Here is a 26910-nt window from a genome sequence, read left to right on the forward strand (position 1 = left end):
AGTTGATTGAGCTGATAATCATTCCACCGTGTGTCGAATGAAGGTGTGTTCTGTTTTTAATTTGCACATTATTTTGATTGTACTTAAAACTGATTTATAGTGAAAAAGGTTAATCACTCTTTACAGTGATTAACAACTAGACGTAGAATCCGTTGATTTGAATGAGGATAAAATCTCTTGTGTGATTTTCTGTATCTTTACAACTGTTGCTTATAAACTGTTCGATATAATTTGCGAAAGAAAATCATAATTTTAAAATAACCAATTCACCCATCCCTTATTGGTTATTGACCGTTTATTGCGTTCTATTAAACTTTCTGCTGCGTGATACCAATCTCAACAATTGGTATAAAAAATGTCCGGTTATAACCAAGTCTATGCTGAGGGTGCTTCCATCAAGAGATCACCACTATTAAAGGAGGTGTTCATTCCTTTGATCTTTAGGAATTGAGTTTCATCTTTTGTGATAACAAGAGGAATATTTTCTAAATACTTAAACTTGTCTTTCTATGTGATTGTAATGGTTTATTGTTTTTGTGATAATAGAATGTTAGTCTCCCTTTAAGATTAACAACTAGATGTAAGATAGTTATGACCTCAACCAATATAAAATTATTTGTGGAATTTTCTCATTCTTACTTTTTATTATTGTTTTAATTATCTACTAAGGAAATTTAAAAAGAGAAAATTATCAAATTATTTTATATTTTTATTTATTTGAATACATGATTCCAGAAAACTAAGATATAATAAACCCAAGCTTGCTTGAATCTGCACCACTCAGTCACAGACCACAAAACAATACCACCCTCACCACTCCACCCATGCTTCTCTGAAATTTTCTTTAACCATGGCCGTACGGGCAGTTGCCACCTGCTCCCTCTTCCGCCCTCCCTCTCCGCCCCTCTTACCCTCCGCCCTCCGCCTCTTCTCCTCTCCCTTCCGCTGCTCCTGCTCCCTCCGTCATGGCGCCAAAACCTACCACCGCTCCTTCCACTCCGTCTTCGACAGCGTCATGGAAGAGCTCCGTGCGGCTCGCAGAAGCCGCCACAAGCGTGTCTCCGCCGCGGGTTCCAGGTACTCTACTACTCTCTCTCTCTCTCCCTAGGAAGGCTTATTGGCATATTATCTATTTCAAATCGTTTGTGCCTTCATAAACTGCAGACTTGAAACATAAGGCACTTTTGGTTAAAGTTTTCTTTGTCTTCATAAACACTTCTTAGATTATAAATAAAAAAGAAACAAAATTAGTTTTTCTGCAAGTTATTCTATATATAAACAAATAGCTAGAAACTTTTCAATATCAACTTCATCACATTCTCTCCATAACAGAAGAGAGCATTAAATTAATTTGAACCTTGTTGCCCAGTAAAAAATAACAGTTTCTAACATGCTATTGCGAATCCCAAAGGAGCAAGGCTGATGTTGTCTGTCATGCAAAGACTTTGTAAGCTAGTGACTTTAAAGAATATACAAACACAATCTTGCTTCATGTTCAAAGCTCCAAAAGTGGTGTTTTGTGGAAAGCTTGGTCTTGTATTTTCGAGCTTTTTGATCGCATCAATTATTGATTTTTTTTTTTTTTTATTTTTTTTTTTTATTTTTTTTTATGGATTTGGCAGCACGGGATTCTTGAATGAAGAGCTTGTTGAAGATAGACTTGTAAACCGTTCATTGCAGAAAGGGTTGCTTTTGGAATTCAAGAAGGATTCTGATAGAGTATTGCTAGCAGTAGCTCAAAGACCTGATGGCAAGAAGAACTGGATGGTTTCTGATCAGGTTCTAGTAGAAACAACATAATGCGGCATGTTTAATAGGTTGCTAGGTGTTGGATCTTGCATTTTTATAAATGCTAAATTTTTCTGAATTTTGTGTAGTCTAACTTTTTGTTGGTTTTGTTGGGTTGAAGAATGGTGTCACTTCTTCCATCAAACTGCAGCAAGTGACATATATTGTTCCTGGTATTGATAATTTTGACCAAGCAGATATCACAGATTTTGCTCTAAAGGCTCAGGATAACATGGTCAGTTCAAGTGTTCCACAATAGCGATGGTAACAGATAAGCTAATTTGTAACTTATTACATTTGCCCATTACTAAATTCTGGATGATATGCAACAGGACCTGTCTCTACTTGAATATGCTTGGATTGAGCTCCTAGAAAAGAATAAGTCTGTCACAGTTGAAGAGTTGGCCGAGGTAATATGATTTATTGACTAAATGTCAAATAATGTTATTTTTATCCTTACTCGAGTTGCTTGTTCTGCAGATAATTTTTGGTAGCACCGAGCCCCTTGACAGCTATTCTGCTCATCTCTTGCTATCAAAAGATGAAGTATACTTTACTGTATTGGAGACTAAAGGATCTCGTTCCATTTACGGACCTCGACCAAGTAGGCAGGTAGACGTTTTAGTATCATGTTTAGGTAGTTTTGAAAATTGATTCTTCTTTTCTCGTAAGTTATGTAGCTCCTCTGTGGAGTATTCTCATAACATATACACATTGGCTCCTGGGAGAGTCTTCTATTGCTTTAGGTGTTTTATTCTTACTTGTTATGAATTACTTGTAAACTAGGATCAGAGAGCGAGCACTAGGTAATTACTACGATAGATCAACAATCTAATAAAACATCTATTGATAAAATAATAAAATACAATATCAAACACTGTAATCACACTGAGATATACTTACTTCCCCAGAGACAAAAGTCTCCTTGTCAGGTACAATACTTCAATCCACTTATTGTCCCAAAGATGAAAGTCTCTTACAGTGAGTATTCCTTGTTCTTAAACTTTAAATAACTTCACCCTCCTCAATTACACAGCCTTTTGTTAGATATAAATTGCCTAATTATGGTGAACAACGAGCACGGGATCTGAACCAAAAGATGTTACGTACTCGAGAAGGAGGAAAATGAGTCTAGTTGAAAAATAGAATTAATGTTGAGTTAGCTTTCAGTCGATCCATATGTTGGGGCCGGGAGGGGGAATTCTTTTAGAGGAGACTCTGTTAGTATGATGTTGCTAATAAGTCAATAGGTCAGTGGGGGAAAGACGATGGGGTATTGATTCTGATTGTATTGAGTTAGTAAGGAGAGCCCCTCTTTGGATAGGAGCAATGGGCTCTTGTCATCTTTTTGTTTGTTAATAGGATTATACCCAAATCCTTTCTCGGATTTCTATCAAATTGCAACTGTTAGGCCCAAAAGATATATTAATAGAGACTTGAAGAATATGGATTATGTTTCCCCGAATCATACTTAATACAGTAAAATTAGAAAGGGTAAATAAATAAGTACACTAATCTAGCACTTAGAACCAGGAGAATATTGGCCCTATAAATGCTATAATTAAATAAAAATATTACAAATTATAATTACAAATAATTCTGATATGACCTAGACTCGATCAAACTATATTTGATTTGGGCTGTGGTTATCATACATAACTGCAAGAATTATTTTCTATGCTTAGGTGTCATCATAGAGTTACTAAAATAGATTTGCCATTACAAAACAAGTTATTTTCTATCACGTAATCTTAATTATTAACTACCTCCTAACTTGGATGTGATGATAACTTACTGTGTGGACTGTCCTTAGAAAGTGGACCTCAAATCTAACTCATCCTCACAAAACTGGTTTGATTTACTAGCTGTTTTGAGAAATGGAAATAAAAGTCTAATATTATTTTTGGAAACAACAGGTTGAGGAGCTCATTCGCAGGAAGCTTGCAAAGGAGGCTGCTGAGAAAGAATTTTTAGAGTTTATTGAATTACTGGCCTCTGTGAAGTCCATGTCTTTACAAGATAAACCTCCAAAATCTTCCTGGACCAATGATGAAAAAAATTGGAGGAGAATTGAGTCACTTGTAGCATATGCTATTGATTCATGTAAAAGTGATGAACAAAGAAAAACAGCTGGGATGGTAACTTTTCCCTCAAATTGTTTTTTGATTTAATTTACCATTGCACCAATTAGGGTTTGTTTGGACTACAAGCATTTCTAGAGAAAATAAGAAGAAAAAAATGAAATGGACTTCTCCATAAGCTAAAATTAGCTTATGCTCAAGTTAAAGAAGGAAATTTAGAGATAAGAGAGAACTTCTACATATTATAGCTTCTATGCTTTATGGAGAGTTTTATTTAAATTTTTCTTATTTTTCTTTCCTCTAAGTGTTTATAAAGAAGTTTATCCATATAGGTGTGTAGTGTTTTTGTAACATCCTATTTTAGTAGAATAAAACTACCAAATAAAACATTACATAGATGATAACTTATGAGAAACTACTAACATCTGATGAAGAAGATCTTACACTTGAAGAACAACACCGTATCTATGCGGTTGCTTCACTCTCAACTTCACGTTAAAACGACTGAAAAGATGTTCTTCCTAAGCTCATGCCATTTAGGTGATCATCACAAAAGGAAAAACATATACAAAGATAAACAAGAAGGGTAAGTTAGATAAACAAGACAATTTATATATATATATATATATATATATATATTATATTACAATTTCAAACATTAGTTAAAAAAAAATAAAATAAACCATAACAATCCATTCATCCTATACATGCCATAACCTAGACAAGACTCATATAGATTAGTTATGAATGTCGAACTATTGGTAGTCTGTGCACTTGTAATGGTAATACAACTGGTTGAAACCAAGCTACCATACAAGGTTAGTCCATTTCAGTTGCCTAGGGCCATAATCAAAGCCTATAGACAAGAACCATCTAGTATTTTGACCACATGACTCATCCTTCTCTACTTGAGAATAGATGATCCTTAGAGTGTCGGAATAGACCATCCGTCCAAAGCTCCATACACTCATACAACAACTACAACAAGCACGACCATGCAACCACTTCACAGTCATGGAATTACGCCCAACAAACCATTCACTTAATTCACAAACTTTTCATCACAATATTCATATACATCATTTCCATTCACATGTAAATCATATACAAATCCATTTATTTTACATTGACTAACATCATATAAGATACTAATTATAATTCAAAGAACCAAAATCAAGCAAACAGTCATCAAAATTCACATAATAACACAATTTTCTTTAAGACATCTTATTACCCACATTTAGGTAAGGAAAACAGCTTGGAAACTCTCACTAACAGCTCCGAAAGGGTCCAAAACCCCCCAAAACGACCTAAAGAACATCCAAAACTGATACCCGAAACCCTGAATTCGGTATTTCCAAATCCTGAAAAAGAAAACAAAACTGTTGCGATAGCGCTTAACGCCCAGAAGCTACCCCTCAGCGCCAGAGCCACTGGAATGTTGGCGCCCCTGGAATGGTGGCGCTCAACACTAGGAAACTACCCCTCAGTGCCATATTAGTTGACAGTACACTGTTTTCGTGGGCTTTGATGCACTTGAGACTTGTTCTAATGATCAAATGGATTCCTTACACACTAGAATTGATGCAAAAACAATTATAGAATTAAAACAAAGTACCCATTTGATCATTAGACCCAAAATTAGGAGCATTAAGTCCATTTGATAGCTCCAAAAGTACTTAAACTCAAAATAACACTTTCTAATCCCTATATCAGTTTATCAACTGCATAACCAAGTCTAATTACACTTGTTAGCACCTTCCAATACCTCAGTTTCATCCCAGTTATCCTACTTTCCATTTCCATCACTTAAAACCTCTATAAAGTGACTAAAGAACTCAACCTATGAAACAATTTTCATTTTTATGACAGATTTTTCTGATATAAACCTTCTAACAAGTCCTAATTGATCTCCTAACTTATCAAAAACTCTCCAAAACAGTTTACAATCCTTCCCTCACAATTTCACTACTCAAAACCCAAAGTTAAAACCAAAAACATGTAAAAACTCACTCACAAACCATTCACAACCTCGTATACCAGATTTTACTGGTTTGAAAGCTTACATAAGTCCTAAATGACTTCCCAAATGACCTCAAACTGTTGTGCCCTTCAACCAACCAGTTCCTCAAAATTTCATCTATCAACACCCCCTTTTTATGCTTAAAACTCAAGTAACCGACTCTTTTTCAATTCAACCCCTTTGCTTTCCATTGCAAACAGTCAAACATCTTCATCATACACAATCAAAATTGCAGAAACATTTAAGCACTCCATACCATGCATTCAAACGTTATTTAATCATTTATCATCATGACGGAAAATAGAAGAAACATCACCTTATAAATTATCACTAAAATCAATTTATCATTCAATTAGACCATAAATTTCACGCCACAAACATAATCTATAAAGTCTAACTTCTCTTACCTCACAAGACCACTGCTCAACTCAAAGAACATTCTGCCGACGCAAGGAAAATCTAGATGAACCTACGAAACACTGAATGATGGTCAAATAGAGTCCTTAGGACCTCAATTTAGTAAAGAATGGGAAAACAGAAAAGCCACATGGGAAGGAGGATTCTTGGACAGAATCGCATATTGAAATATAACAAAAGTAAGAGTAGAAACTTATTTGCTCTATGACAAAAATTGATCGGCTAGAAATATAGATCTCGTTACCTGATCGATTAGACACCTCCTAATCGTCAAAGAGATGATTCAGGAGTCACAACTCTTAGAGAGAAGGTAAAAAACTCTAGAAAAGTAGTTTCTAGAGAGATGGTACGTTTTAAAATAATGAAACTCGTTTATAATAAAACTATTTATAATTAAACCATTTAATGTTAAAATAATAGAGTCTTACTATTTTTAAATTAATATCACTTCTAAAATACCATTTTCGGGGATTTTACATTTTCTTCTTGTTTGCAAACAATACGAAGAGATAAGAAAACAGTGAAGTGGAGAACTTTGCATGAGATTACTGAACATGTTTTAGTTAGACTACTAATATATATTTATATAACTAAGAATTGGATCAAATAAAACAGTGCGAAGCTATGCATATCCCAGTAGCCATTACTTATCTTGGCATGAGAAAGGATGATTTTGGTGGATCCTTGTTTGGTAGTTCAGTATAAAATCAATGAATAATAATGCATCTCTAGAATGTTGTTTATTATTAAAGATGAATTTAATAAATTCATCTTCTGTGTTGCTAGCAGATACTGAAGGAATTGGGTCTGGCAAAGACAAGTTCCTCAGCCGTTAAACTTCTGATAGATATTGGATATTTTCCTGTACATATCAATCTTGATCTATTGAGATCCGGAATTCCCACTGATCATTCAGAAGAAATCATATCTGCTGCACAGTGTCTTTTATTGGACATATCTGATCCAGACAAGGTAGGTTTTAATTTCCTTTACAATGTTGCTCAGATGAGATTGATCATATATGTTTTAATGACAGGATTCTTTATATGATATTTTAAGTTCCATGGAATTAAATGCAACTTTTTGACACTTCTTGAATTTGGATATGATAAAGAAATGAATGAGCATCTTGCTCAGCTTCTGTGTGTGTGTGTGTATATATATATATATATATATATATATATATATATATATATGAACAGAGAATAGTACAATATAAGAAAACATTATATCCTATAACATTCAACTCTTGGCTAGTTACATATACCCTAAAAAAGTAGCGTAATGAAAGCTGTAAAATACAATAGCAATCATAAGTTTAACACTTCCCTTAATCCGGAGCATATAAATTCTATGCACCAAACGTGGAACATATAAGCTGAATTTTAGGCCTTCTCAAACACTTAGTGTGAACAGATAGTTATAACTGATAAATCCAGCAGGGAGTTCCTTGGACAACAACTTCTCCCTGATAATATGACAACCAATCTCTCTATCTGTTTTGTTCTCTCATTAAACAGGATTATAAGCAATATGAAGTGCTGCGTGATTATCAAAATACAACTTGATCTGCACAACATTACAAAATTTCAGTTCTTGAAATTGTTTAACTCACACAAGTTCTAAGTGGTCAAAGCCATAGATCTATATTAAGCTTTTGCACTGGATTTGGCAACGACATTTTGTTTTTTGCTCTTCTAGAGGACAATATTCCCTCCAATGAATACAAAATATCGTAGTTGATCAATTGTTAATGGGGCAACTGACCCAATCTGCACCCTATAATTTGAGTATTTCCTTTGTCCTCATACAACAATCCTTGTCTTGGAGTCTTTTTGATGCATCTTAGAATGCAAATTACAACATTCCAGTCATCAATGTGAGAATTCCTCATCAATTGACTATCAAATCTATTAATGTTATATGTTTTTTGTTTGTTGTTGTTTGTATTTTCTTATTTTCTATTCAGTTGTATCCCTTTTTCTGTTTTCATTTTCTTAGGTTGATGTGGGAAAACAGGGGACAAGTAGACGCTCAGTGTATAGTCCTTGTGATTCATGTCCTTTGCTAGTTAGATGACCCATGCCATGTTTCCATATGACAAAGGAATTAGCGTAAAAGGTTACAAAACAATTTAAAGAGCAAGTTGATTAGTTTAGAGAGATTCAAATATAAGGACAATGTGGAATATACAAGATAGAATTAGGATTTAAAGGAGATAAAGGAACTCTACAAATATCTTGAGAAGCCACATTGGAAACATTGGTCACAGTGACGATATGGGGATTTAAAACGAGGGCATCATCAATCATTTATATTTGTTAGAAAAACTGTTTCTGACGTTATTATTAGAGGAGCAATTGCTCATAAATAGAATACAAAGACATAGTAACTGAAAAATCCTAATTTATGATGGATATAATCTATCCCTACAATACAGGATCAACGATCCTGTACAATAAATATAAAATACACTGTCTACCTATTAATCCTCCTAGTTATCCTCTTGAATATGGAATGCAATTAAATCCTAATTATATAATTAAAGCTGTAGAAGGAAATATTAAGTGAAGCATAAATCGTGGGATTTTGATTATGATTTAGGAATTTGAATTGATTAACAATTATTGTAAAATAATGGTAATTCTAAATATCTAGATTTCTTATTTTCCAATGTTTCACTCCCTTGCATTACGTGATGTCTGTGTACCTAAATACTTTAGAACGATGGATTAACCAAATTCTTCTGTTAAATACTTGACCTGCACAGCCACCATGGTTGTTTTAAATTGCTGTTGAGGCTGGACTCAAACTTTTCTTACATCTTGCTCTACGCTCGTAATTATTGTAATTGTTATTCATCACATGTTAATATCTTGTTTTTATATAAATTTGTGTTTTCATTTTGTTCAGATTGACAGGAAGAATCTTACTGATTTAAAGGTCTATGCCATTGATGTTGATGAGGCTGATGAGGTGAACAGTCAAACCTTTTTATTATTTGATTTGGTTGATATTATTTCAAGTGTTACTCCATTTATCTTTGGAAGCTTACAAGTTTATTAACTGATGATGCATAATATTTAGCTTGATGATGCTTTGAGTGCAACAAAGTTGCAAGATGGCCGGATTCAAGTTTGGATACATGTTGCAGATCCAACTAGATATGTTCAACCTGGAAGTATAGTGGACAGGTATCTGGTTGATATTCAAAGAGAAATTTAATTGAATATTTAGTGTTGTGTGTTTCTCTATAATATAAATGTACTTCATGACTTGCAGAGAGGCTATGAGAAGAGGAACTTCTGTTTTCTTGCCCACTGCTACCTATTCTATGTTTCCAGAAAATCTTGCCATGGGGGGCATGAGTTTGCGACAAGGAGAGCTTTGTAATGCTGTTACTGTATCAGTTGTGCTGCATAATGATGGCAGGTAATTAAAATGCACTGTAGCATTGTGTGGTATAAATTCACCTTCTTTACTTGGAGTAGAATATTTCACTAACAAGTGAGATAACCTGTTAGAACTTGTCTGTTGGAGGGAGGAATTAATAGAACCCCATATTTAATAGGTTAGAGGAATGTTGTGTGAGCTCACGAGTTTAGAGAAATCACAGGAACTATATAGTGTTGAAGTTGAGGAAAAAAACGATAGCACTTTTGAAGGCGTGAGTTACCAAGAAAAATATGCTTAGGAGATTTTGCAGAAAGTTTATCTTTACATGGAGTAAGGTCATGGACAAAGCATGTGCAACCACAAACACAAAGAGGAATGGAGTAAAGATCTTGTCTTGGATATAAGAGAGAGTGAAGAACCTTATTAAGGAAGGAGGAAGGCATGCAGTTGATCAAATAACATATTGTCAGAATGGCATCTCCCTAGAATTGAGGAGGAACATTGTGGTTAAGAAGAAGGATACAAGTAGTTTCAACCAAGTGTCGATTCTTTCTTTCGACGGCACCATTTTGTTGTGGTGTGTGAGAGAAAGATGTATGATGAAGGATACCCTATGAACTCAGAAAGGACTGAAATTAGAAAGACATATGTTCAATATAGTGAAAAATATGTATGAGTTTAATCTTCCTTATGTTGAATATACACATATATTTATAATAGAAGAAATATGGGCTAAGCCCAAAATAAAAATAAGGAATAATAATAAACTAACTAAAGATAAAGATAAGGTATGTATCTAAGATATCTAATAATATAGTATATCTAACACTTTCCCTTAAATTGGTGCATACAAATCATATGTACCAAGCTTGTTACTGATATAATCAATAGACTTAGTGAAAATATCCGCTTCTGCACTCGAGTGACACAAAATTGTTAATGATTTACGAAGACGATATAGAAGACGAAATACCAATCCATAAGACTCCCCTTAAGCAACAAATTTGGAAGGTTGTTCCGTATAAATTTCTTGCAAATTGTCGTTTAGGAATGTATTGTTGACATCTAGTGGATAAAGTATAAATAAACTAACAAAAGCCATTTTGCCGTTGGAGAAAAAACATATGGATGGATCAAACGCATCAGTGACAGAAGAGAGGTCAGAAGAGACAGTAGCCGAAGAAGCTATGGATGAACAAAAGAGAGAGAAAGCCTAAAAATCCAAGACTCTCCAATTAAGGTACCTGAAAGAGGAAAAATAGGTGACCTTGATGCTCTAAATCTTTGCGCGAGAGGAGATGAGATGCGCGACCATGCATAGTGGACCTGAAAGAGGAAAAAGAGTGACCTCAATGCTCTGAATCGCTGCCTGAGAGGGCCACCACGCATGACGGAAAAGGGAGTAGATCCACAACTTCGAAAGGTGTTGAGGGTGCGTAGGAGCTCTGATGAAGGTGTTGTTAAAGACACGGTGGTCGGTTAACTGAGACGATCAAAACCGTGTGGTTGCTGGTCGAAATAAGAACTACGATGGCTGCGGCGGGTGCAAGGGCATAGGCAACGAAAATTTTATAGAAAAGAACCTTGGGCTCTAGAGCTTTTGTTCAATATGGTAAAAATTATGTATGGGTTTAATCTCCCGTATGTTGAATATACACGTAGGATATTCTATTTATAATAGAAGAAATTTGGACTAAGTCCAATATACAAAGAAAGAATAATTACAAATTAACTAAAGATAAAAGATAAAAGATAAAGATAAGATAGAGATAAAGTATCTAATAATATAATATATCTAACAACATATATTCACAAGCACTGTCAGTGTGGAAAATTTTTAATAGAAGTGCCAAATTGATTTTGATTTATAGTCGAGAAACCTTGGAATATAGAAAAAACATCAAAAAGATTTTTCATGAAAAATAACCATCGATGAAAGTAATGAAGTAATAAAAACCCAAAGTTGAATGGACGTGACTAGGATCCTAAATATCAGAATGAACAAAGGCAAAAGGTGATGAAACCCTTCAATTAACTCGAGTACTATAGGTATGACGAGTGTGTTTTTCTAATTGACAAGACTCGCATTGAAAAGACAAACTATGAGAAAAACTTGGAAGCATTAGATGCATTTTGGTAGAACTAGGATGACCTAAGTGTTGATGCTCAAGATCTTGAGACATAGCGGAGATACAAGCAATTGTTTATGACAGATAGTATAATCCTCAAGACTCATGTCTTGTTCCAATTGTGAGTGAGGTTGCTTATGAAAATTAAATTAAAAGGACAACCTAGCAATATATAGCACAAAGTCTACTGTAAGATGAAGAAGGTTGTGTTTGACTAATGCTAATATCATGATTTTCCAGCTTCACAGTGATGAGGTTGGAGACAACATTGTAAAGGCGATGGATATCATTGTAAAGGCGGTATTGGTTACCGTGGTCACCTGAGTGAAGGGAAGCTTGGTAATAGAAAAAAGGGGCACACAATGGCTGTGTGTACAGTTCACCAAAAAAAGAAAGAAGAAAACTGGAGATCGAAGATCGAAACCTTAAACTGCTAATACCATATAGAAAAATATATTTGTTGAATGTATTGTGTGTCTAATACATACCACACAGTACGTATTTATACTAATTTACAGAATCAAGTATAATAAATGTTCACCTAATAATAAAAAATCAATCATCCTAATTTCCTAGAATATGTAAGTTTTAATTTCCTACAAATCTGTAATAGCTAATTACATGCTAACAATATGTATTAAGTTTGTTACAAATATAATGAATTCCCAGTCATTGTAAAGATAGTGAAAATGTCTGCTAACTCATAGAATGAAATGACATTCAATTCCAATATGTTTGGTTCTCTCATAAAAGACAATATTAGAATTGATATGAAGAGCAGTCTGATTATCACATATAAATTAATCTCCTTTGTGTAGAAAATACACATAGGGTAAAGTATTTATAATAATGAGAATGTGGGTTAAGCCCAAATAAAGATGGATATATAAAAGATAACATAATTAACATAAGAACTATGTTTTCCGAATTAACATAAAACACAATATATTAATCAAAATAAATTTCCAGACATAATAATGACTCTAAATCAAGAGCAAATCTACCAAATAAACTCCTAATCTCCATCCCTTAATTTTAAGAGTTTCTTACGAACAAATTTATGTTTATTATTAAATTATTTTATATTTATTCTACCGTGCCTGTGCAATTTATAATACAATAGATGATTCTAGAGTTATATTCTTGCATTTGCATATGGTTACTCTATCACCATCTGCAACTGCAATTTTTTTTGTTCTTTAGTCATTTTGACCTATGAATTGAAGAGATTGTGACTAAGAGTCATATGATTAGTTGCCTTGAATCAATAAGCCAAACGCCTTGAGACAAAGAGCCAATAGCATTGAATGTACTCTTACCTTAGATGGGTAGGTTATACAATCCGAAGACTTAGTCATTGATCCAATCATTATTTTCAAATGATCAAGTTCTTCTTTAAAAGCTTTCATACTAAACATTGAAAAACACAAAACAAAGAGATAATAAAGAGTTAACAATTATCACATTGATTTATAACAAAAAGAGACATGTTTGGAAGTTGAACTAAATCAAAGTCATGAGAAATCACCCCTGGTGCTCAAGAGGTCCCTACTTCCTTGTCTAGGGCGGTGACATATGGTTTACACCTTTCTGGCTCACCACCAACCTCTAATGATGGCAAAGATATTGAGCATAGGAATAAAGTGAGGTCCCATAGCCAGTGGCATGATAGGCCCTCACGTCCCCTCACTAGGATAAACTCTAATAGGCTTTGATACTATCTTAGAAAGTAGACTTTAAGCTTAATTTAATCTCAAAATCAACTTGTAAGGTGAAGTTTGCATCTACTTATGTATTTTAATTTAATCTTATTTCTAGTTATTGTGTGATCTCTAGTACACCTGATCACTTCGAGAACTAGACATATCGAGCATGAGACTAGATATTTGTAGATAGTTCGACAACAAGAAACTTGGATGAGATATGCTTTCTTACTATTTTAAGAAGTGAACTTTAAATGTAATTTAATCTCAAACCTGGGTTATGAAGTGAGATCTTATATACTGAAACTTGGCTTTATCTCTAGTTAATGCAAGACCTTTAACAAAAATTAATGAAGTGTTAATGATATAAAACTGTTAACTTTTGAAGCTCTGTAGTAAGTCAAGTCTTTGTTTTTCTATGTACTCAAGTCCTGAATTACTAATTCCTTTTCTGTTGAAACAAGTTAACATACAGGCATAGAAGGGTCATTTGAAATATGTGCTGAACCCCTGCTTAATTTTTCCTGTCAATGAGAAGACATCGCAGTGACAATAATAACTAAATGACATTCTAATATTGATGCCCACTGTGGGTGTAACAGCATTGCAGAATATTCAGTTTTTAACTCAGTGATTAAACCAACATACATGCTGACATATGAGAGTGCATCCGAGCTACTCCATTTGAATCTTCAGGAGGAGGGTGAGCTCAGAATTTTGTCTGAGGCTGCAAACCTTAGATCAAATTGGCGTCGTCAACAGGTATATTGTAGTTTGTTCTTTTAACTCAGGCATATAAAATTTGTGTTTGGAAGTATTTGAGTTTTTTCTTTCTTCCTTTTGATAGAGGGAATTCATTCTAGCCTACGTCAGATAATGTTCTTTATTTGAAAAATCATATATCTAGTATTCAGTTAAGGAAGGCTTCCATTAACTTCATCAATGATTCCAAGTATTGCAGGTTCTAACACTGCCTTAAAACCTTAGAACTGTCAATTATTTGTCCATCAATATATTATGTCAAGAGTCTTTGGTCCATTCTACGGAATCTAGTATTATATTTCCCAATAACAATGCTAGTACTACTCTGTTCTGGAATTTGTCTCATAACTTGGAAGTTTATCACCCTCTGATAAGTTACACAAATATGCTTTATTGTTTAATCTTTTGTTATTTAGCAAAGGAACCACAAATGTTGTTAATTGTATCATGATTTGAGGGATGAATTTCATTTTTTACCTTTTTTTTTTGTTGCTGCAGAAAAGCTTCTTTGATCTAACAACACACATATAGGAATGTCTATACTATTGATTATTGTTCAATAATAGTTTTTATCTGAGTGTCCTTGAATGGATTTGGCAGTGATTGAATTCCATGCATGTGAATTCATAAAAGCATTAAAAATTGTTGAGAATCAATATTTTCGATTAGTAAACATTTCCTCTTCATGCGCATGTTCAGGGTGCAATTGAGACGTCAACTTTAGATACTCGGATTAAAGTATTTAATCCAGAGGATCCAGAGCCTTCATTAAAACTTTATGTGGAAAACCAGGCAGATCCTGCCATGCGTTTAGTCTTTGAGATGATGATACTCTGTGGAGAAGCTATTGCCATGTTTGGATCTCAGAATGACATTCCCTTACCATACAGGGGACAGCCGCAATCAGATATAAATGTTTCCGAATTTTCCCATCTTCCAGAAGGACCTGTTAGGAGCTTTGCACTGGTCAAGGTAATGCGTGCGGCTGAAATTGATTTTAGGAAGCCAGCACGCCATGGTGTTTTGGGGATTCCTGGTTATGTTCAGTTTACATCTCCCATCCGTAGATATTTGGATCTTCTTGCACATTATCAAGTAAGTCGTTTTCAATTTTATACTTCATAGTTATAATAGATTGCAGATATTGCTGCTTCTAGATACTTGCTATGCAATTTGAATTTTTAAGAAGGAATGAGGAAAGTGAAACAAAATGAAAATATCATGATACATGTTCCCATCAACGAGGGACAGGATGCGGACATCACTAGGTATTATTAAAAAGATCTCACTTGAGATTAATAAGAGAGAATATAAAATTGGAGGGCTTGAAAGACCCTTCCTATGATCTTCTATTTATAATGATAGAAAAATGATACAATGAGGAGATAAAAGATCAAAAGACCACCCTAGACTCCTAGGTACAATTCATAGAGTGCACTAAATTCCTAGGTACAAACTAGGTACTAATCATAATTATATCTGATAAATGGTTCCCAATGCACTACTTATTACTTATTTCAACACTTTCCCTCCAGTTGGAACATAAAAATTGTATGTTCCAAGCTTGGAACTTATAAACTCAACTAAAGGAACACTTATGCCACTATTGTGCTGGTGCTATGCCCCTAAGTGTAGGAGTAAAGTTTCGTGAGAGATGATGTTTTAGGATTTCCTTTCTTCTATTATGGGCTTCCATCAACCTTTTTATTATATAAAATATAGTATATAATGTAACTAATTAAAGTTATATAAAAGAATATTTAAAGTTATTATAAGAGAATAATAATATTAGAAAAATATAAAAAACATTTAAATAATATAACATAATAATCTAATAGTAATAATAATAATGTTTTATTAAAAAAGAATTAAAATTTATTTATAGAATCATATAACAATAAAATATTATATTATTTATAGATATTTTATTTTTAAATTATTACGAGTTTACTGAACTCTTGATTTAACAACCTTAATACCAATTTTGGTCACGGTAAGTACAAACCTCTGTAAGTTATGAGTATCAACCTCTTTAGGAATCATATGTATCAACCTCTCCAAGTGTGTACAACCTCTCAATTGAACTCTGAGATCAAGAACTCTCAATTGAGTAATGAAAAAACACTCTCAAAGAGAGTACAATTAATTTGCCAGGGTAAACTTCATAATATGAAGAATGCTACAATGGCTTTTCTCACAACCCTTTAATGAAGCAAACCATTTTAATGCATGTCATAAGCTTTTGTCTTTCTGAGTATTCTTTTCTCTAGTGTATTCTTTGTATATTTTTTCTCTTCTCTTTTGTGTATTTGAGTATGTCTATATATTGCTTTTCATTTTGTGTCTCTCTTGATTAACTTGCCATCTATTGTATATTTCTTGTGTGTTTCTTCATAACCTTGCTCCTCAATTTATAGGCATTTTGGGATTATGACCGTTGAGGCTTTTTGATAGGTTTCTGTTGGAAGTCCCACATCGACTAGAGATAAGGTCAATTTATAATATATAAGTGAGGTGCAAACCTCACCTTACAAGCCGGTTTTGTGGGATGGAGTTAGGCCTAAAACCCACTTCTAACATGGTATCAGAGCTATGGTTAGAGTCTATCCTAGCGATATTTGTTGGGCAGATTGTTCCACCCGCTATTGGGCCGTTATCGGACCACCCATTAATATCTAGTTTCACGCTCGAGATGTATATACCTCGGCGTGAGGGGGGTGTGTTGGAAGTCCCACATCGACTAGAGATAAGACCAATTTATAATATATAAGTGGGATGCAAACCTCACATTACAAGCCGGTTTTGTGGGATTGAGTTAGGCCTAAAACCCACTTCTAACAGTTTCTTTAGTCAAGAAACCAATCTTTCACTCCTCACAGTACCCACTCACTCACAAAAGAAAGAATATGCATGTATATTGCTTCTGTAATCAAAGAATCAAGTGTTTACAATCTTACTCTCAAGGGAGCGCTCTCCTTCCACAAGAACAACCTCCTCTCAATACACTGAATATCAAAAGCTACCTTCACACAAGACCTCCTTGCCTGCGTTGCCCTCCCAACCAACTAACCAACTAACAATTAATTCCTAACTATTTCCTTTGTCTTGCACCTACTACCCATTATAACCTATCATATTATATCTTATCATTACACCCCTCTGCAAAACAACCTTGTTCTCAAGGTTTGAACCGTGAAACTTGATCTCATGGGTCATCTTCTATCGTAGGAAGGGAACCCACTGGCTATTGCCATGCAATTTAAGTTTGGAGGCTTGGGTGGTGGTCGATATGAGAGAATTGTTGACTCCTTTTGTTCCATTAATGATAAGAGTTGCTTTTTTTCTAGAATTTCCATGGACCATATGATTGTTCTATACTGCTTTCTGACCTGGTGACCACTTACATGGGCCTGGATTTTAACAATTCTCTAATGAATGATCAGTAATTCTTTTCTCTTCTTCCAACCCCGAAACTTTTTCTGTACTTTTATAGCAGCAGCACTGGCTAAACCCTTTTCTTGTCTAGATTTGTTCATCCTAGAAGCTAAAAAGGAAAGAGCTTGTTGATGTGACCATCCAATTTCATCATCATTGTTAGGTATTGTGTTTATTTCATTTACATGTTCATTTGTATTTGGGCTTAGTCCACACTCTTATTATTATAAATACATTACCCTATGTGTATGCAAAGACACAAGGGAGATTTCTCCTCATCTCTTTTACTATTTCATATGGTATCTAGAGCTTAGATTTTGTTCCAGTCGTCTCCGGTACTCTTCACTGACGCAATCGCCGCCGTAGCCGCCGTCGCCGCCACCGTCGCCGGAGTTTCAGAATCGACCGGCGACCACTCCATCCGAATCGTCTCGGCCGGGCAACCACCGTGGTCCAAAGATCGCGGTGATCGGAGCACTCACGCGCCTCCATGCGCCGCCGCAAAGCTCGCAGATCCGCCACTTCCCGTCGCGCGTGCCGGCGCTTTGCCGGAGGGTTTCGCCGCCGACCAGCACCGCCGTGATCGCCTCCTCGCCCTCTTTCTGGATCTGTTGTCGTTGCATCAATTGGAGCACTTTGGGTTTTTAGGGTTTCTCCCTCTCCATGGCGTCTTCNTCGTCAACAACCACCTCCTCTGCTGGTGCCTCCTCGTCTGATTCCCCAATATATACTAATTTTGTGAATGTACACTTGTCCATTGACAAGTTAGATGGAACAAATTATGCAACATGGGCATCCGACATCAAACTTTGGTTGAAAAGTCAGGGGTATGTAGATCACCTCACTAATAATGTGACTAGTGTTACCACAGATGACACTTCCCGCTGGATGAAAATTGATGCCCAATTATGCGTCGTCATGAAGTCCACCATTCACTCCTCTTTGAAACAAATGTTTCGATCCTATGAAACATGTTCAGAAGTATGGGCACAAGCAAAGCTATTATATACAAATGACACCCAGCGTCTTTATGGTGTCTGTCAGGACCTATTCACTGTTATTGGTCCGTGTAGTCCTGGTCCCATGGCAGAATATTTGGGTAAAGTTCATGTCCTCCTGCATGACTTTAATGAGCTATTACCTCCTGCTTCCACTCCTGTTGAAGAACTAGAACAACGATCAAAGTTCTTCATGTTGTTGGCTTTATACAGACTCTCTGATGATTCCTCCCATGTCCGTGATCAGATTTTGGGTTCTCCTGTCATACCCAACTTTACTTCTACTTGTTCTGCTCTTTTGCGTATTCCGAGCAAACCAGTCATTGAGACATTTCATATTGATGATTCCTCGGCTATGGCTGCCCAACGGGATGATCGAAGTCGGACTCGCAAGCCAGGTAGAGGACGGCCAAAATGTGACCACTGTGGCAAACTAGGCCACAGAATTGATAGATGTTATGCGCTTCATGGACGTCCTCCTCGATCTGTAGCAATGGCGAATTCTGGTCCACCTCCTCAACCCCCGTCTGCAGATCATCCTACTTCATCAAATACTGTAGACAACCCTGCAGTCTTCAATGAATTTCTCAGATGGTATGAGGATCGTCAGCAATCTAGTTCCACTACATCTGCATCTGTTGCACGCACAGGTAGACCTTTTGTTGGTTTAACTTCCCTCGGATCTTGGGTCCTTGACTCAGGCGCCACCGATCATATAACTGGTAACAAGTCCTTNTTTTCTTNNTTGNNATGTCCGAATAATTTACCCTCGGTAACAATGGCTGATGGGTCTATAGTCTCATCTCATGGTATTGGTACTGTTCATATTTTTCCGTCCATATCCATTGATCATGTACTCTATGTCCTTGGATCTCCTTTCAATTTATTGTCCATAAGTCGTCTAACTCATTCCCTTAATTGTGTTATTTCATTTACCAAAGATTCTGTTTATTTGCAGGACCGGAGTTCGAAACACATGATTGGCACAGGATGTGAGTCTCATGGCCTCTATCTTCTACGCCCTTCTCCACATGCTGGCATAATCATGGAGTCACCATCCCTTCTTCATGCTCAGTTAGGTCATCCCAGCCTTGCCAAACTACAGCAACTTGTTCCGAGTTTGTCGAAGTTATCAAGTTTGTCGTGTGAGTCTTGTCAGTTAGGAAAGCATACTTGTAGTTCCTTTCCTCGTAGTGTGTCACAAAGAGCATCTTCTCCTTTTTCATTAGTCCATTCTGATATTTGGGGTCCTAGTCGTGTTAAGTCCACTTTAGGCTTTCAGTATTTTGTTACTTTTATTGATGACTATTCAAGATGTACTTGGTTGTTTTTAATGAAGAATCATTCTGAGTTGTTTTTTATTTTCCAATCATTTTTCAATGAAATAAAAACACAGTTTGGGGTTTCTATTCGAACTTTACGCAGTGATAATGGCCGTGAATACCTTTCTTCACCATTTAAACATTTTATGGCTTCTCATGGCATTCTTCACCAGACCTCATGTGCTTATACTCCTCAACAAAATGGGGTNGCTGAGCGCAANAATAGACACCTTATTGAAACAACTCGTACACTTCTAATCCATGGCCAAGTNCCCTCGCGTTTTTGGGGTGATGCAGTTCTCACTGCATGTTATCTCATAAACCGNATGCCGTCTTCTGTCCTAGATAACAAAATCCCTCATTCCGTCTTATTCCCTCAAGACCCTTTACATCCATTACCTCTTAGAGTTTTTGGGTCTACATGTTTTGTNCATGATTTTAGTCCTGGTCTTGATAAGTTATCTCCTAGATCTCACAAATGTGTCTTCTTAGGATTTCCTCGGTCACAAAAGGGCTATAAGTGTTTTTCCCCTTCCCTCAATCGTCATTTCATCTCCGCTGATGTCACCTTTGATGAATCTTCGTTTTATTTTTCTCATCTATCCTCTAGTTCTGTAGCTCCACCTCCTACTGTTGATATTCCTATTGTCGGTGATCCTTTAGATTCTCATTCCCCACATGATCATCCTTCAACTCCACCCCTTCAAGTTTATAGTCGCCGCAATCGTCTCCCTCATGACTCACCTCCTGTGCCGCCTCCTGTGTCTCCTCCGGCTCCAGCAAATGAGTCTGACCTGCCTATTGCCCTTCGTAAAGGTATACGCTCTACTCATAACCCTTCCCCCCATTATACTGTTCTTAGTTACCACAAATTATCTCCATCTTTTGACACATGTCTCTCATCCATTTCTTCTGTGTCCATTCCCAAGTCTGTGGGTGATGCCTTAACTCATCCTGGTTGGCGTCAAGCCATGCTGGATGAATTAAGTGCTTTACAGAAAAGTGGAACTTGGGAGCTTGTCCAATTACCATCTGGAAAGTCTGTTGTTGGTTGCAGGTGGGTGTATGCTATCAAAGTTGGCCCTGATGGTACAATTGATCGTTTGAAGGCTCGACTTGTTGCCAAAGGATACACACAAATTTTTGGTTTGGATTATGGTGATACTTTTTCTCCAGTGGCGAAAATGACCTCTGTTCGCCTTTTCATTACCATGGCCGCTCTTCGTCAATGGCCTCTTTACCAACTTGATGTCAAAAATGCTTTCCTTAATGGTGATTTGCAGGAAGAAATTTACATGGAGCAACCGCCTGACTTTGTTGCTCAGGGGGAGTCATCTGGATTGGTATGTCGTCTTCGCAAATCCCTATATGGCCTAAAACAGTCTCCTCGAGCCTGGTTTGGTAAATTCAGCAATGTTGTTCAACAATTTGGTATGTCTCGCAGTGAAGCGGATCATTCAGTGTTCTATCACCACTCAAGTGCTGGATGTATCTACTTAATAGTGTATGTCTATGACATTATTCTCACAGGAAGCGACTACCTTGGCATCTCTCAGATGAAACAGCACCTTTGTCACCATTTTCAAACCAAAGATCTTGGCAAACTCCGGTATTTTTTGGGTATTGAAGTAGCACAATCCAATGATGGTATTGTCATATCTCAGAGGAAGTATGCGTTAGACATCTTGGAGGAAACAGGGTTAATGAATTGTAAGTCTGTTGAGACACCTATGGATCCTAACATCAAGCTCCTACCAAATCAGGGGGAGCCTTTCTCAAATCCTGAACGTTACATAAGATTAGTTGGTAAATTAAACTATCTTACTATTACACGTCCTGACATTTCCTTCGTAGTTAGTGTGGTGAGTCAATTCCTTAACTCCCCATGTGAAGACCATTGGGATGCAGTGGTTCGCATACTAAAGTATATTAAAGGATCACCTGGAAAAGGTTTGCTATATGGTCCTACAACGATACAAAAATCGTGTGCTATTCAGATGCTGATTGGGTTGGTTCCCCTTCTGATAGGAGGTCTANTTCTGGATATTGTGTCTCTATTGGTGGCAACCTGATATCTTGGAAAAGTAAGAAGCAAAGTGTTGTGGCTAGGTCCAGTGCAGAAGCAGAATATAGAGCTATGACATCAGCTACTTGTGAGCTTGTGTGGCTTAAACAATTACTTAGTGAATTGAAATTTGGAGATATCACTCACATGACACTTATATGTGATAATCAAGCTGCTCTTCATATTTGCTCTTCATATTAGCTCTAACCCTGTCTTCCATGAGAGAACCAAGCACATTGAAGTTGATTGCCATTTTATTAGAGAAAAAATCATATCTGGAGATATCAAGACTGAGTTTGTTAACATATGATTTATATGCTCCAGCTTGAGGGGGAGTGTTAGATATTGTGTTTATTTCATTTACATGTTCATTTGTATGCAAAGACACAAGGGAGATTTCTCCTCATCTCTTTTACTATTTCATAATCATCATCATCATGTTGAGCTAATTGTTTCCTTTGAATGTTATATTGCAGACCTGCAAAGAAATATCTTTGTCGTTGGTCTTCTGGTATTTTATATGTTTGTGACAACCATATCTTGAATTCTTGGATGAATTTTCCCCACTCAACAACTTCATCTTCTACTTTATTCCCAGCCATAATAGTCACCATGTTCCCACCATATTTTGCTTTCTTTCTTCTGTTTTCACCCTTCTTTACTGTTTTGACATACACACCGCAACCTACCCCACTATCTCCCCTAAAAACAGTGTTTGCCACTTTCTCAGCAGCAACAATAATGTCTCCATCACAGTTTTCATCTTTTCCTTCCCCTTCACATGTATTTTCTTCTCTACTATCTTGCCCTTGAATTCCTGCAAAACAATCAACACTTAAAACAACAACTTTTGAGATTCTACTCCCTGATGTAATGGTAACAACATCCCCCTCATGGTCTTGGTCAACCCTATCCTCTACACTGATAATTGTTTATCTTTCCTTCTCCCAATTGTTTGAATTTTCCCCTCCATATGAAGGTTTCTTGGCTATTGAGTCATTTTCTCTTCTGATTAGCGCTTCACTTCATCTGTTCAACTTTGACTATTGAGTCATTTTTTAGTAGATTCGTCTAATGAACTTTGTTATTCTAAGGATGTCATCTGTTCAGTTTTGACTTTTTTAGTTGTCTGGTCAACTCATACTTGATTCATCTAACGAGTCACTTTATCTTTGTTACGTCTGACGAGTGCTACTTTGGGCTTTCATTATTTGATGGTGTTTGTCTTTACATCTTCTGATAAGTACTGTTTGACTTGTATAGTCTGTTCTCAGTCAGAGTAAACTTTGACAAACTTATGTGTACTTTGTGATCAGATGTTAGATACATTGCAAATATATCAGGTGCACTCATATAAGCATCAGACTATGAATAGCAATATTTGTCTAAACATTATTTTACCAGGTCTAATCAGTACAGTCTTTTGTAATGTCTGATGGGTTACTTATAGTATAACATTAGTGTAAGACAGAATTACTCTTGCTCTGTCTAGTCTATGCAAAACACTTTTAAGACTTAAGTACGTGAATGACTCTTAACATATGTCTTCATTATATAGATTTTGTTATCATCAAAATCTAATAGAGATTCCTCTTGAGGTTTCGTCTAATGGGGTTTGTATCTTATGGTTCTAACAGTTTCAGCCTCTAGTGTATTAATGTTGACAACTTATAGTCATTGTTTATTACATAACGTAGACAACCTTGCTTGATGTTCTGATAGTCTTTATGTGGGCTTGTATTCTTCTCTTCAAAAATAAGGACTTGTTTTTCGCGATACAGAATTGTAGAGAGATTAAAATTAGTGTGAACAAATGTGTAGGTAGTAAGCAACAATTATGATTTCTTTTTTTATCAAAAAGAAAAAATACATTGGTATTTAAAGGAAAGGGAAATAGTAATAAAAGGATCTAAATCAAGAGCAAATCTACCAAATAAACCTCTAATCCCCACCCTTAATTTTAGGGATTTCTTACAAACAAGCTATATTTATTATTCAATCAATCTATATAGAGTGTACAGTAAATGTGCAATATTTACATCTATATTTCAACAATGAGCTCATTAAAACTTTGATTTGTTATTATTAAAACCATAGTCATAGGTTGTTTTGAAAAGATTATATTAGTTGATCAGGATTACACTGTCGATGAAAGGGGTTTATTTATTTGTCAGACTATTTATGCCTTCACAGCCTATTCACCAGTATATCTGTCTCGATATTATCGACTTCTCTTAGATGCTTTGTTCATGTTTGTTTCAAGGGTCTGAATGTTTGCTTACTCAAAAGACTGGATAGCGTTGTTGCATTTCTTGTTATGTTTGTTTTTGTTTTCTTATATTTTCCTTCTCTCATTTTTTTTTTGAGGATTTATTTCATTTCCCTATTCTGTACTTTCTTTCTGTACTTTTATTAGAGTATACTTACCATTATCTATAATCAATGTAAGACTTGAGTACTTTTTTTCCAATACACTCTCACGTTCAACACTGTTGTCTTGGTTCATGGATAATGTGGTAAATGATTATTTTATGGATCTAAAATAGACTTGGATACCATTTTATTATTTAGATTTAGATGTAGCTGAACTCAACAAAATCAGCTATTTAGTGAGTTTTAGAGTACTTCCATTCCATAGTCATAATTATTGTGCTCGCAACTTTTCATCTGATTTATTTTCCTTTTCCGAATCAGCTTTTGAGTGATACCGATTTGGGTTATCTTGAATGAATCACTCATAGCTGGGAAAATTAAATGCCGTTGGTTTATTTGTATGTAACGATGTCATAGATGTATTAGTTAGGTGTATTTGTGCAAAATATACAGCCTCGAAGACTTGATTAATTGGATTTTCGTGTTACTGAAATACACTACTCCATCTTGGTATGTTATTATTCTAAAGACACTTTTCTTTCTGTGTTTTCATTGTCTGGAATGTTTGTTTTCTTTAGGTAAAGGCATTCCTTAGAGGGGAGCTTCCACCCTTTACAGCTGGTAAGCTTGAAGGGATAGCAGCTGCTATCAATGAGAATGTTAGAACAGTGAGGAAACTCTGCAACAGTAGTCTTCGATACTGGATATTAGAATATTTACGAAGACAACCAAAAGAGAAACCGTATCGTGCATTGGTTCTTAGATTTTTGAAAGATCGAATTGCAGCTCTATTGCTGGTGGAGGTAAGCACTCGGCTCGTTTCCACTATGTAATTTATGTGGCTGTCCATGTTATTTGTTGGTTGTTGCAGTAGGAAATCTCAGTGTATAATGCATATAAAATTGCTAACTTCCTAAACTTAGCTGCATCTGTGATTAGTTATGGATGACTTTACTATTTTGAGATCTACGGAAAATTGTAATCTCAATGTTCTTAATTTGATAGGAATGATGGAATAATTTCTTAGGTTAACTTCTCTAGATGTAGTGGAATACAAAACAAGATCATAGGGAGGCTAATCATTAAATTTTACTATTTTTATTTGGTGACTACCTGAAATTTGGTTACAGTTTATAAGTGGGGGGAAATCCTCATGTTACAAGTTACAAGTTAGTTATGTGGGTTTGAACTAAATTTATAGTCTATTTATGATGGAATATATGTATATCCTAAGCTTGATGGGCTTATCACATGCTATAGGACCACCTACAAATATCTAGTCTTACACACGAGATATTAATGCCTTAACGTGAAATTAGATCAAATTATAATTCAGAAGTAGAAGTAATTCTCAATTTATAAGTCAGTTTTGTAAGAATGAAATAAATTTAAAACTCACTTTTTAATAGGATGCGCTTAAGAAACATTACTTTTGCCATTGTACACTTTTCATAAGGGTGGTTTTTGGGAAAATTTAGTTTGATAAAAAATATTTTCAATGAGAAAAAGGTTCTTCGAAATAAATGCCTTATTATCCAAATAATGCGGATTTTAAAAGTGGTTTGGTATCATAATGCAGATATTACATGGTCATGTTTAGTCCTCGTAGATATTGCTTTTAACGGTGCCTTGCCCCATGTTTAATATGGAGCGAAGATGCAAATTGTGATATTCTATTGTTTTTTACTTCGTAGTGTGATTTTGGTTTGCAGGTTGGATTTCAAGCTTCTGCCTGGGTCTCTATTGGATCACAGATAGGGGATGAAGTATTAGTTAAAGTGGAAGAAGCGCATCCGCGTGATGATATTCTTTTTCTGAAGGAGGTTGTAAAAGAGTGAGCTAAGATAGGATTTTGAATAGACTTTATCATTGTTCAGCGATTTATTCAAAACGGGTAAGCATCTCTCACATCCCTCATCTTGGCTGGTAGGATGCAACCTCCTGGCTTGTCAATTGCATGGAAAAAAGATCATACTTCACTGCCAGAATTTCATTATTTGAAACTTTGTCAAGTTGTTCAAATCTTTAAGTGTCATTTCTGGCAGAGTAGTTATGGAAGTTAGAACCGACATATCAAGCCTTCATCCAGCTGCTAGTGTACAGTCCTCCAAACATTTTCTCATTCTGTTGATTTGGTGTGGTATTAGCAGCATACATGTAACCAAAAGCAGCCTTTTCTTTTTTCTCTTTTCTTTTATTCAAATGGCATGGTAAAGTAATTTGTATGTTACTCCCAGTTACTCATACCTCTATAATGGATCATCAAGGGCTTTGCATCCTCAGGTTTTGAGATTATGTAGATTATTCCTACTAACATAATCACAGATGTTAAATAATGTTCCTTTTAACAATTTCTGTGTATATAGATGAGAGTTTGTGAACTTGATTGCAGATTACTTTGGTTAAAATTGAATTTTG

At 35.6% G+C, this 26910-nt stretch overlaps 1 protein-coding gene across 1 annotated transcript; it reads left to right on the plus strand.

Moving 5' to 3' along the window:
- Positions 1-725: 725 nt before the first annotated feature.
- LOC106774033 lies at positions 726-26330 on the plus strand. The gene is made up of 16 exons (XM_022785917.1): positions 726-1077; positions 1623-1779; positions 1910-2023; positions 2121-2198; positions 2269-2400; positions 3705-3926; positions 7099-7281; positions 9223-9285; positions 9397-9503; positions 9592-9741; positions 14140-14299; positions 14999-15394; positions 19691-21359; positions 22052-22104; positions 25071-25295; positions 26205-26330. The coding sequence occupies exons 1-16, from the start codon at positions 851-853 to the stop codon at positions 26328-26330; spliced, it is 4062 nt and encodes a 1353-aa protein (XP_022641638.1). The 5' UTR covers positions 726-850.
- The last annotated feature ends 580 nt before the right edge of the window (positions 26331-26910 follow it).

The sequence above is a fragment of the Vigna radiata genome, chromosome 9 (genome assembly GCF_000741045.1).
Source record: "Vigna radiata var. radiata cultivar VC1973A chromosome 9, Vradiata_ver6, whole genome shotgun sequence".
In the NCBI taxonomy this organism is placed as follows: Eukaryota; Viridiplantae; Streptophyta; class Magnoliopsida; order Fabales; family Fabaceae; genus Vigna; species Vigna radiata.